General features: G+C 37.9%; 1 protein-coding gene across 1 annotated transcript; it reads right to left on the bottom strand.

Annotated features, from left to right (window-relative positions):
- Nucleotides 1-943: 943 nt before the first annotated feature.
- Nucleotides 944-11601, bottom strand: LOC113267752 (sulfotransferase 1C4). Its single transcript, XM_026515929.4, has 7 exons — nt 11192-11601; nt 8368-8493; nt 7709-7806; nt 7068-7194; nt 6755-6849; nt 3335-3515; nt 944-2426 (listed from the first exon to the last, which is right to left on the bottom strand). The coding sequence occupies exons 1-7, from the start codon at nt 11358-11360 to the stop codon at nt 2311-2313; spliced, it is 912 nt and encodes a 303-aa protein (XP_026371714.1). The 5' UTR covers nt 11361-11601; the 3' UTR covers nt 944-2310.
- Nucleotides 11602-12757: the final 1156 nt, after the last annotated feature.

A 12757-nucleotide genomic window follows, 5' to 3' on the forward strand; every position in this document is an offset into this window, starting at 1 on the left:
CAAGAGCCATGGGCTGACACAAGCCCCCTTCCCCTGAGTTGTCTCTGTGAGGCAGCAGGGCAGGGCATGGATTTTGGTGTCCTGGAGGAGTGGTGGTATGGGGGGCAGAACTGAACACAGCCACAAAAGGCACTGCAGAATAAGGGCCTGCAGAAATTTTACCCAATTTCGGAGGAAACTTAGAGATATAACGTATGAAGGACAGATTTCAGACTGGACACATGTGGTGGATGACAGGTGGGAGGCTGTTGTTGGCTTAAGGCTCTGTCTACTTCAGAGCATGTAGACCGTGGGAATGCTTTAGCTATCCAGTAGACTATGGTTAAGCTTCACTTGATCATGGAGGGGAATGGCTGACCGTTTTTTGCCAGTCTGGTTGGTTTTGGATCAGGGTCTGAGTTGGGCAGCCTTTAGTTAGCAGTGATAATGATGAACCTGTGATGAGACTGTGGCAGGAACAAGAAGGGAGAGGCTCTATTTTGAACAGTTAAAAATGCAGATTTTGGAAGCATTGGAGCCATGTTTGAAACTAAATGCCAATATTTCTTATTTGAGTAACTTAACTAATATCTCTGAACTTTAGTGTTAGTTTTCTCTTTGGGATAATAATGCCACATTCAAAGGATTGTTGTAAAAATAAAATGTCTTATCCAATAGAACTTTCTCTGATGATAGAAATGTTTTATAATATCCAAGTGATAGCTACTAGCCATGTGTGCAAATGAGTAACTGAATTTTATTTAGTTTTAATTACATTAAATAGGTGGCTAGTAGCTAGTATATTGGACAACAGCTATAAATGATAGCTGTTATGGGGACTGCTTAAAATATAGAAAGTTAGCTTGTAAGAGTTTCCTTGACTGATATATTCTTTCAGTTACTTATTTTTTTGCTTGTCATATTTTGTTTGGTGTGCAATGAAATATATAGCAATATTTCTATCTTGAAGAAAAAACAAAAATTTTAATAAGCATAAAAGAGAATATATACATACAAGAGATATAATATACTTTAATATTAATCACAAAATAATTATACCAAGTGTAGAGGACTTCAGAAAAGCAAATGCTCGTGTTATAATGAGAACTGGGTGTTATACACAGCTAATGAATCGTTGAACACTACATAAAAAACTAATGATGTACTATATGCTGGCTAACTGAACAAAATAAAAAAAAGAAATGCAAATGCTCTCTTCAGCTTTCAGTATTTGCAGGAGGAATGAACCACTTGCACTGGTCATTGAAGCATATTATATGTTTTGGATAGGTAGAAAGAAAGGAAAGGAAATTTCAGATGGAGGCATGGTGAAAATAAAACTAGTAGTGATCAGGGCTCAGTGAGTAGGCTTATTTGCTGAACGATGGAGGTGGTTTAGAAGGTGAAATTAAGCTAGGAAAGTGATTTAGGAGATGAGACCCGCCATATCATATCATTATAGCTGCCTTTGAATTGATAGCTAAAAAGCATGGGATTTATCTTTCAAGCAGTAAAAATTCAGAATTACTGAAGTTTTTAGAGCTAAAGAGAAATATAATCAAAATCTTAGTTCAGGAAAGTAAACCTGGTAGATGTGCAAGAAACAGAGAAATGAGTTAGGAAGCTTATACTAGTATGGACAGGAGGTAAAAGGTTTCTGAACTAGAAGGTTGGATATACAAATGAGACTCCATACAGGTAAAACTGACAGATATTGCTGTGGATGCCCTGGAGGTGAGTCAAGATATGGCTCCAAGACTCAATCAGAGCATTGGCTGGAGTGAGAGAGAGACTTAAGTATATAGGATGTGGTAAGATATAGGGATAGATGTATTAGAGTAAGAATATTGAGGTGAATTGGAAAGTTTCATGGGGAAACTGTCACTTGATGGTTACTTGCCTACAAAGAAATTTCTCGGAGAAATAGTCACTATCTATATATCTTAGTGATGCATTAAAAATTAGCCTGAACCAATACTTACTCTGAAAAGTTTAGTGTTTTTTATATAAGGAATGAAGCATTTTTAATATGTCAACAGACATGATATATAGAAAACTTAAGTATAATGATAATCAACAATGATGCCATGATCGTAGCTAGTAATTATTGAACCTCTTCCTTCCACTTTGCCATCCTGCTCCCACTCTCAACCTTGCCCCCAATCTCTGCTAGCTTTATCCCTACATTTTTTAGAGTGAACAAAAGCAAACACAATAAACAACTAGTCTGAGAACCTGAATCCAATATCATGTGGTCTGGATAATAAAGTTTTATTGATTATTACCAATAAATTAGGTAATAGTCTAAAAATATTTTGGTTCTTTTCTTTTTTATGACAATTGGAAGTGGAAAGTTATATTGGTATCAGCCATTTTCTTTTCATAGTCTTCATTAAATCTCTCATTCTGAGCAACAGTAAAATGATTCTTCCAGTCTCCAGTTGTCCCTGAAATAGTCATGTGGGAGAGAGTCAGTTTGCATTTCTCTACTCTTCTGTTTCTGTGTGAGTATTTCTGCTCTACTTCCTAGGGGGGCAATATTGGACAAAATATTTCTGTTGCTAATCTGTCAATTTCATTTTGAATTCTTATCTGATTTGTTGGATAGGGAGAGCTCATTACTTACTGAGTCACATTAATGGGGGAAATAAAACTACCACATTTAAAACAGCAGGCCTATGGGGATTTCTTGTCTTTTTATCCTGCCCTCTTTGCACATCAAAGTGTGGTAGGTGCTTATGCTTGTAGTTTCCATCTATAGACCCAGTGAGAAGGTCTTGTATGTCAGAGAATTCAAGGTATGGTTTTGAGGAAGAAAACCAAAAAAGAAGATCCCCCAAATTCTCCAATTGCAATCCTTGTTACGTTTCCACAGATTGTTTTTTTCCCCCCATAGTGCTTACCATCATCTATTATCCTGGGTATTCTTGTTTATTTTGTTTGTGTCTAGAGTATAATATTCATGAGGGAAGAAAGTTCTGTGTTTTGTTCACTGCTCTGAACATTATCTAGAACAGTGTCTGACACATAGTAGCCACTCAATAAGTATTTTTGAATAAATCTGATAGCATAGAGCCCTTATAAATCCATTATAAAATGGATTCTTTGCCCCATCTGTCTTAATTCTGTTTTTCACCTTCTCAGCAGATCTCTGGAGAGAAAGGGAGGATAAAGGAATTGGATGTAGACACCACACCTCACTCTCCAATTGTTTTCATTTCATTTCTGGTTTCCTACTTCTTTTCCCAGAAGCATTTGTTATAGATCTTATTTTTCTTAGCCATAGAAAACTCCTTCAAAGCTGTAAAAGATTGGATAATTCTTTAAGATCATGACCAAAAGAAAATATAAAAACCTTTTCTCATGAATGGAGAAACAGAGTGGTTCATGATTTTAGTAGGAACTGACGAATAGTTTGCCATTGGATTCTGCTTCATAACATCAAATGAGGTGTGATGGACAATTTTATCTAGGACTTCATCATCTAGGTTTTTTCCAATAAATTCTGCCACCTTCTGAATTTCATGCTTTGGATTCTATGATGAGAGTCAAAAGAAAAGTGAAGATTTGACATAAGATAATTGGTTTAAAAAGAATATTGAAATGAATAAATAACAGTAACCAGTAACATGTCATGAGTTAAAATTAAAAAAAAATCTTAGGGGCACGTAGGAGGCTCAGTCAGTTAAGTGTCCAACTCTTGATTTTGGCTCAGGTCATGATCTCAGGGTTATGAGATTGAGCCCCTGTTGGGCTCCATGCTTAGTGTGGAGTCTGCTTGAGATTTTCTCCTTCTCCCTGTGCCCGTCCCCCTGCTCTCATGCAATCTCTCTCTCTGAAATAAATAAATAAATAAATAAAATCTTAAAAAAAAAAAACCCTCACAAATACTCAACTATCCAGAAATGACTCATTTTAACATGATGACCCATATTGTTCTCTTTTTTTTATTAACTGGAATTACTAAGCTTTTCTTGCTCTAACATGGAAGCAAAAACTGAGTGGTATTAGTGAAACATTTACTATACAATGACATGCAGTGCATGGAGAATGCTTGACTAAGAGTTATGCCCAAGTGTCCTATGCGAGTCAGTTATGGGAGTTGTCTTGGTCAGCCAATTGACTAAGAGGGAGAGTCCATAGACTTATGATAAGAACAAAGACATTGCAAAAGCATATGGGCAGACAATTTAAGGAGGCTGTCTCGTATTTCTGACATTGATAGAAAAGTCCCAGACCATCTCAGTAGTGGCAGTAAGTGGTAGGAAGAGAATAAGAGATGAGTATTTTGCACCCATGAGATACTCAAGAGGCACCTATGCCTAGTAAGTCTACTACCCAGCATGTCCAGGTGTTTATGTATCCCTGAGAGGAGCTCAGTTCCAATGTTTCTTCATCAGAAGGACACACCACTGTGGGGAGCTGTGGCTATGGGAAGTCCCTACCTCTAAAAGGAGTGGTAGGGGAGGGAAAGTGGAAAGGTTTAGCCTGACAACTGTGTCTTCTGCTTTAAAAGCTTGGATGTCAAAAGTAGTACTTAATTTGGGGCGCCTGGGTGGCGTAGTTGCCTTCGGCTCAGGGCGTGATCCTGGTGCTCTGGCATCGAGCCCCACATCAGGCTCCTCCACTGGGAGCCTGCTTCTTCCTCTCCCACTCCCCCTGCTTGTGTTCCCTCTCTCGCTGGCTGTCTCTCTCTGTCAAATAAATAAATAAAATCTTAAAAAAAGAAGTAGTACTTAATTTAATTAGCCTCACATAGACTAGAAATCAGCAAGAGTGGTGAGAATATTGAGCTTTGAGTGAGTCAGGGGACATTCCAGAATGTGATCACAGAAATATTTAAAAGGGTACTAGGGACTCTGAGGTTAGACTACCTGTTCAATAAAATTTCTTCCTGGCATTCATAATACATTAGGATGTACCTTGTTAAAAGAGCGTCATTCCTGGTGACATATCCTTACTTTGACTCTGCTATGATGCTTTTGGTAGACAAGCATCACCTACATGGAGTTTTCCTATTCTGAATTTAATAGCACCCTTCCTTCTGTGGTGTCCTCAGTTTGTCATATCTACTCATGAAAGGGAAACTCTCCCCTTATAGCATACAACTCCCTGCCATAATATTTCTTAACTATCTAAATCTAGAATTCTGTGAGTAGATAACTCTCTACACTAAAATAGGGGTATGTCTGACTTTTCCTGTTTGAAAAAACTAGAGTGGAATCTAAGCAACAACAAACTCATAGACACAGAGAAGAGACTGATGTTGCCAGAAGTGGGGAGTGGGGAGTGAGAATGGGGGGGCAAAATGGGTGAAGGTGGTCAAAAGATAAAACTTCCAGTTCTAAAATAAGTACATCCTGGGGATGTAATGTACAGCATGGTGACTGTGGTTAATAATACTGTGTTATATATTTGACAGGTGCTAAGAAAATAGATCTTAAAAATTCTCATCACAAGAAAAAAATTCTGTAACTATGTGTGGTGATAGATGTTAACTGGACTTGTTGTGGTGTTTATATCACAATAAATACTAAATCATGTTGTACACCTGTAACTAATACAATGATAAATGTCTATTATATCTCAACTAAAAAAACAGAAAAATGATTGTTTCACTCTTTTGATTTTCTGTAGAAATAACTCTAGATGAGGCCCAGCAGTGATTGAACTTAGGAGTTGTGCATCTAAACTAATGTGTCCACAAATCCCCTAGGTATCTTACAAAGTGCACATTCTGACTTAGCAGGCCTGATGTGGTCCTGAGAGCCCCAAGCAGCTAATCTGTGAAGCACCTTTTGAGTACCAAGGCTTTCAATGATAAATTGAAGAACAAAGACTGTAATTTTAGATCCCTGTATTTCGTTAAGCCACAGATAGTATTTAGCATATTATCATTTATAATATAATGATAGTATATCATTATATATATTATATAGTATAGTGATACTATATCATTATATAGTAACTCCCATGAACATCATCTTATTTAGTCCTCATAGTAGATCTTGGAAGAGTATATATTACTATCTAGTTTTTGCACTTAGGGAAACTAAGTAAGTCTCTAAGATGTTAAGTGTCCTCACCAAGAATAATTGCCAGTAGGTGGTAAAGCCAGAACTTGAATTCAAGAATTTTGAATCTAAATCATTAGTATTTTCCATTACACCCTAAATTCTTTTTTTTTTTTAAAGATTTTATTTATTTATTTGACAGAGATAGAGACAGCTAGCGAGAGAGGGAACACAAGCAGGGGGAGTGGGAGAGGAAGAAGCGGGCTCATAGCGGAGGAGCCTGATGTGGGGCTCGATCCCAGAATGCCGGGATCACGCCCTGAGCCGAAGGCAGGCGCTTAACCGCTGTGCCACCCAGGCGCCCCACACCCTAAATTCTTAAACCATTTCTTAAAATTATTATGTTTCTCAAGTACTAATGAAAAAGCCTGAAATGTACTAAAAAATGTTTTCCTTTCTAAACAGAATTTTAAGATAGACATGAAAGGGAAAAAAAGGTATCACTCATGTTTTGCCTGTCTGGAAAAGGTATACCATATGGGATATGCTCTGGGGAACACCAGGAAGTTGGAGGTGAAACTACGTGATAGGTAAACTCATGATATGCTATGTGTGTTTTGATGCTACTGACAGCAGCAGCCAATGAAATGCAGCATTTTCTATTCCCTGTTTCAATCTGTGAGTCCCCAGTGTGGTCCATACATTTTGACTTAAATGTCTTATGGTCCAATAGGAACACATTAGATAGCATTGCCTCTCACCTTCTTCAGGTCCTCATAGAAGAGGTAGAGAATGCGGTGTTGGTCTTTGGCTTTCCACCATCCTTTCACATGGTCATGCCAAGAACCCCAGCACACTGCAAGGAGGGATGAAAAACAGGGTAATGAATCACAGAAGCTCAACAAACAAATATTACATTGAAAGGAAAGTTCTTAAAGAGAGGGAGTGTATCACACTGATGATTTTTTCACAGGATAGCAGGCAGAGCCCTGGGTGTTCTAAGGAAATGATTCTTTCTTTTTAGAGTGTTTGAGGATTTTGAGAAAAGAAGGAAACAAAGCTGAATTATCTTACCTTTCCCAGCCAGAAAATTCTCAAAATACTCTTCCCAGGTTCCTGGAGCAGGAAGAGCTTTATTCATTCTTTGGAAATGGTAATAAGATACCATATTGTCCTTTGGATTTCTTGCTACATAGATTATCTAAGAATGGCAGGAGGAGGGAAAGAAGCAAAAATAGGATTAGACTTATACGTAGTTATTGCCCACACAAATTATGTTCAAGTGGATGCATTCCATACAGATGAGATTTTCTAATGCTGTGTTCTTGTGATCTTGGTTTCTGTGGGAATTGAAAAAGATTCAAATCAATTTGTATCGATTATTATGAAGAGATAGACTCTCTGTTCTTTAACAAGTGAAGTGTTTTTTTTTTTGTTTTAGATTTTTTATTTATTTCTGAGAAAGAAAGAGAGAAGCAGAGGTGAGGGGCAGAGGGAGAGGGAGAGAATCTCAAGCAGACTCCTCACTGAGCATGGAGCCTGATGTGGGGCTCAATCTTAAGACCCTGAGATCATGACCTGAGCTGAAACCGAGTAAGATACTTAACCGACTGGGCCACCCAGGTGCTCCAACAAGTAAAGTGTTTTAAGAGGAAATTGAAGACCACCCTAGGGTTGTTCTAAGAAGTAAATTGTGAATTTCTTTAGCTTTTTACCTTACAGTTTTTTTCTAGGAAGGATGGTGGCAGCAAGTGGATGGGAAGATGTGTTTTCAGGGTCCGTGGTGAGGGCATTTCATTAGCTTGGTCCAAACCTGTAAAATTGATTTTTGATCACTTTCCACTATTTCTATTTGCTTCAAAATCTTGCCGCTTCCATTATTACTATTTCAGGAACAATTGAACAATTCAAGTCACCTGTGAGAGCACTATAACTGTAAATTTGATCTGAGAGACTATTTCTAGCCTGTTTTTTTTTTAAAGCTGGAACAGTTTTTAACCATAACAAACAAGAAACTAGATAAATAAGAACCCAAAAAATTCAAACCCTTCCACCATAAGATTATCTTACTTGGGCTTATCCGTGTGGGATAAAATTATTGGAGAATAAAGCTTAACTTTTCTATAAGCAGTAACCCCATTAGAAGATGTCTGGAGTACAACAATGGCCAGACATAGTTAGAAAAATGCAAAGTCACAGAACTCATTAGTAATTGTTTGAATGCCCAGAATTTAATTTTTTCCCAGTTTTTCAAAGTGATTGTATTAATTATTTTTTCAGCTTGAATGCCTAGAATTTTGAGAGGGCTATGTGATAGTAAAAATCCTAGGTGTACATTTAGGACCTTAGTCAAATGTGGCTATTTGATATTTACCAGATCCTATGGATGGGATTATCCATTCGATGAAAGGAATTCGTATGTGAGTAGGTGCTCGTTGACTTTTCTCAATATCGCCTTCATTTTGTATTAAGTCCACTATCTCCTGAGTCCATGTTGTTCCTTATTCCACATGTAAGAGGAAGATGCATAGACATTTAGTATATTATATTTCTTAAGATATTATTATACTTATTACAGAACTTCTCTGAATTTTAAAGCTAGGTTTATAGTGGAATTCAGAAAACACCATTTTTATTTATGTCTTGTGTTATCATAATATGAATTTTTATGCAAAGGTTGCAATTTGGAGTGGATATTATATTGATAAATATGCATTCATTTTTTTGCCTGTCACAATCATTAATTTGGATTGTTATCTATTGATGTAGCTGCATTGTTCTAAGAAAGACAGAATGAAAGGTCTTTTTCAGCTGATTACAATATCCTGGAGAGTCATCACTCTGTGGTTTTCAAACTGTTTCCCAAGCGCATAGTGAGGGTCTGCGACATAGGAGGTATTTACTATGTGTTGGCTGAATGAACAAATGAACGATTAGTACCTGGGCTTGATATTGATCATTAGTACTTAGTATCCATTTTCAACGTTTTCTCAATTTTCCCCTTATCTCAGGGACTGAAAGTCTAAAACGTGTATTCCCTAGACTTCTTCACCCCTAAGATTTTGAATACTATTTAGATTCTGCTGATGAAATGCACTGGAAGGTGGAAGAGAGGTAGAGGTCATTCTTCCCGAGGTGGTGACACTGATGGCAGCTCCAACAGATAGAAATTTTGCATAGGCCATACCAGGTTTTGCTACCTAGTGCCTTGAACCCAAGCAGCCACTGGAAGAAGGGCCTCTGTCTTCAGCCTCAGTCAGTTTCTGTGTGCTGCCTGATTCTGACTGATATAGTTCCTACCAACTGAATCTTCATACTTTGATGAGAAACTGTTGTACCAGATATTTTGACAAATCCATGTTGGGAAGATGTTTGACAATTTTAGTATGGTTCTCTAAATCCTGGATCTGGGCTGATTTTCCTGTATTCTCTGACACCAGCTCTCATTACGGATGCCTTTTCTCATACTGTCAATTCAGTGCTTTTGGTTCTACAGGAAGGGCATAAGTTAGGAAACAATGAAAAAAAAAACACTACATTTTATATCCTAGATGAGTTAGGTCTTTAATAATTTCTGGTATTAACTCTTTCATTACAGGATAAAGGACCAATATTTCTTTAGCTGTCTAATCAAAGAGAGAGCTATTTGTAGTTATTTTATGTGTTCACTCTGAATTTACAGCCATTTAATGCCAGCTAGCACTGGAGCAGATTCATATGTTGCTAGAGGTTTGGGAATGAGTGGAATGACTTCTCAATTCATCCTCTAGAAATCAGTGATTTTATAATATATTTTTCTTTTGGCTCATTCCCAGAGTATTTATTATTATTTAAAAAATTTAGGTGTAAACCACATTTTTCGTCTATACTTATTTCTTCTTCCCTCTAATAAATATAACCTTTATTAATGGGTAAGGTTTTAGTGATGATTAAATGTTACATTAACTGGCAAGCATTTTTTTTTGAGTGTGTTATTTAAATCATTCAAGCCCTATTAACCCTAACCCATGAAAACCTTAAATGAACCAAATCTTACTGCTCACATTTGGCAGGTGGAGAAAAGATTAATTTTTAAGCATTATATTTAAATGATGTAAACATGTACTGAAATGATGATAGAGTTGTGGACACAATTAAGACTGTGAGATGTGATTCTCACCAGTGATTACTTTTACATTCACATTAGGAAAGATTAATTCTGAACAGTCTCATGATTAAGATTAGAAAATTAGGACCGATATGAAACTGATGGATAAAAATAGAGTCTGCCACCTGCTGGCAGAATCTTTTACCAGGATCATTAGAGATAAAGACTCGAAGGGTTTGAACATACAATCTCAGAAAATGCTTAGGTTTAGATTTTTTGGTGTGTGTGTACATATGTGTGTTCTGATGTGAACATCTGTGTGTGTGTGTGTGTGTGTGTGTGTGTGTGTGTGTGTGTAAGAGGAGTTATTGGCAGGGAGCTTGATCTTGCAAAGACCAAATGTATATGCAATCTGGGTGCGAATTGAATAGTGTATTTTTAGTATATACGTAGATGTGCACAAGTATCTGCAGAGAACTATTTTCCCCTGTTCATCCTAAACTTTTTATGATACAGTGGCTGGGCTCAAGAAGTCTTACTTCTATAGCAACTTTTGTTAAATTTATTATTGAAACAAGGAAGTAGGTTCACAACATACCACAAGGGAAGATAGAAATCGACAAGAATAGTTCTCAGACTCTGAACTGGGAGATTTTGAGGGCTTCTGGAGGCTGCTGGGGTGAAATCAGCATTGCAAGACCAAAGCTCCTCTAATTCTTCCACTAGTCAGCCTTAGGATCTTTTAGCTTACACACACAAAGCAGGGTTTTTTTTTTTTTTTTTTTAAACAGGCTCTGCAATAAGAGCCTGCACTGGGAACAAACAAATCAACATATCTAGTCCGTTAGTTCTTGGCTGTTTGAATCACTCTCTCCTGGGGAAGTAAAAAAAATATGTACACTATAGGAAGAATGAAATTCTTAAAATTTTGTGCATCATTTTAATATTTTTTCTGTAGTTTCAGTTTCCACAAGTGATTTGACCTAGCCATATCAGTCTGTCCAGTAAACAATTTTCCAACCCAGATCAGTTTCTTTATTTCATTATTAGTATTTTCCCCACTCACCTTCCTAATTTTCTTCTTCACCCTCCCCCCCACCCTTCTACCTACCTGCTTTGGGATAGGTGGCAATAAGCAGATCATCAGACTTGGCTTGGAAGTTCCAGATCTGATCCCACATGTCACAGGTAGGTGTGGGTTGCAGAATCCCCTTCACATAGTCGACAGCCAGGCGCTCTGTTCCATCAAATTTAAAATCCTCCATTTTGTTTAAGGCCATTAGTGTCAGAAATCAGAGTACTGCTCCAGATAAAATGTTCCTGCTCAATCAGCACAAAGCTGAATTCTATTTATTGTACAGACAATGCAAAACAGTCTGCAGGTTCTTCCTGGACAGCCTGGGGATGGCTGGCAGTCAAGGGGGAAAATAGCTACAGATCTGCCCGCCCAAGTTCCAGGAAGCTTGGAACTACAGTTTAGGCCTTTGTACACAGGCGTTTTCTTAATGAGCTCCAGCCCGCCTCCCAGCCAGGCGATGATGTAATACCAGAGGCCCTCCCAAATCCTGGCTGCTGTATCATGTTCATGTTCAGTCCTGCTCTTCTGTGTCAATTTAACAAGAGTTAGTTGTTTATGTTTTTCATCTTTGTGTTCATAAAAAACTTCACAGATATTCATTAATTGTTTCTTCTGTGAATTTTAAGCCAATTAAAAAGTTACAGAGAATTTGCTCGTGGAATTAGATAGCAATATATAGAGTAACTTCCCTGAAAGGTTAAAGGGAAATTTCTGTGGGCTCTTGGCAAGAAGGTCTTAGTAGGTCTCTGGTTCCTTGCACAGAGTTTCAAAAACTCTTGGAAGTTCCTGAGTGATTGGAGTATATTTGGTTATTCATAATGAGTCCCTTTAGACTATTCCTGAGCTTATGCTAATGAGGTGACTCCTGGTGGGCCCCTTAGATAGTTTCAGAGGACAGGCTGGCCACACCAGAAAGATCAAGCAGGTGATTAGAGGGTCAGAACTTTCAGTCCCATCTCCAACCTCTAACAAAAAGAGAGAGGCTAGAGACTGAGTCCCGTATTGTGGCCAATGACATGATAAGACCTCAATAAAACTGCTCACGGATGCTCAGTGGAGCTTCCTGGTTGGTGAACATATTGATGTGCTTGGAAGGTGGTATATCCGGATTCCATGGGAAGAAGGCATGGCAGCTCTGTGTTCCCTCTCCATCAAGAACTTGCCCTGGGCGTCTCTTCCATTTGGCTATTCCTGATCTGTATCTTTTAGGATAAACTCCAATTGTAGGTATAGTGCTTTCGGTGAGTTCTGTAAGTTATTCATTCTAGTGAATTGTTGAACCTAAGGGGTCATGGGAAACTCCAAATTTATAGCTGGTTTGTCAGAAGTGCAGATGGTCCCAAGACTGTGGCTGGCATCTGAAGTGGGGGCAGTTTTGTGAATAACTTTTCCTTAACCTGGGGTCTGCACTAACTCTAGGTAGTTACTGTCAAAACTGAATTGAATTGCAGAACACCCTATCGATAGGTGTCAGATAATTATTGTTGGAATATCTTTCTTGCCTTAGGCTTTTTCAGAATCCATTCTGGTTTGGGCAATCAGGAATTTCACTTTTGCTTAAAGCCCTTCTCACCCAAACCTTTACAGCATCCCATAAGG

The sequence above is a fragment of the Ursus arctos genome, unplaced genomic scaffold (genome assembly GCF_023065955.2).
Source record: "Ursus arctos isolate Adak ecotype North America unplaced genomic scaffold, UrsArc2.0 scaffold_8, whole genome shotgun sequence".
Lineage (NCBI taxonomy): Eukaryota > Metazoa > Chordata > Mammalia > Carnivora > Ursidae > Ursus > Ursus arctos.

Excerpts from the sequence above, each read along its gene's own strand:
- LOC113267752 (XM_026515929.4), bottom strand. The coding sequence starts at position 11,360 with ATGGCCTTAAACAAAATGGAGGATTTTAAATTTGATGGAACAGAGCGC. Across the intron at positions 7,807-8,367 it reads AATCCCATCCATAGGATCTG|GTTTGGACCAAGCTAATGAA; the intron begins GTAAATATCAAA and ends TCAATTTTACAG. Across the intron at positions 7,195-7,708 it reads TCCTAGAAAAAAACTGTAAG|ATAATCTATGTAGCAAGAAA; the intron begins GTAAAAAGCTAA and ends TGCCATTCTTAG.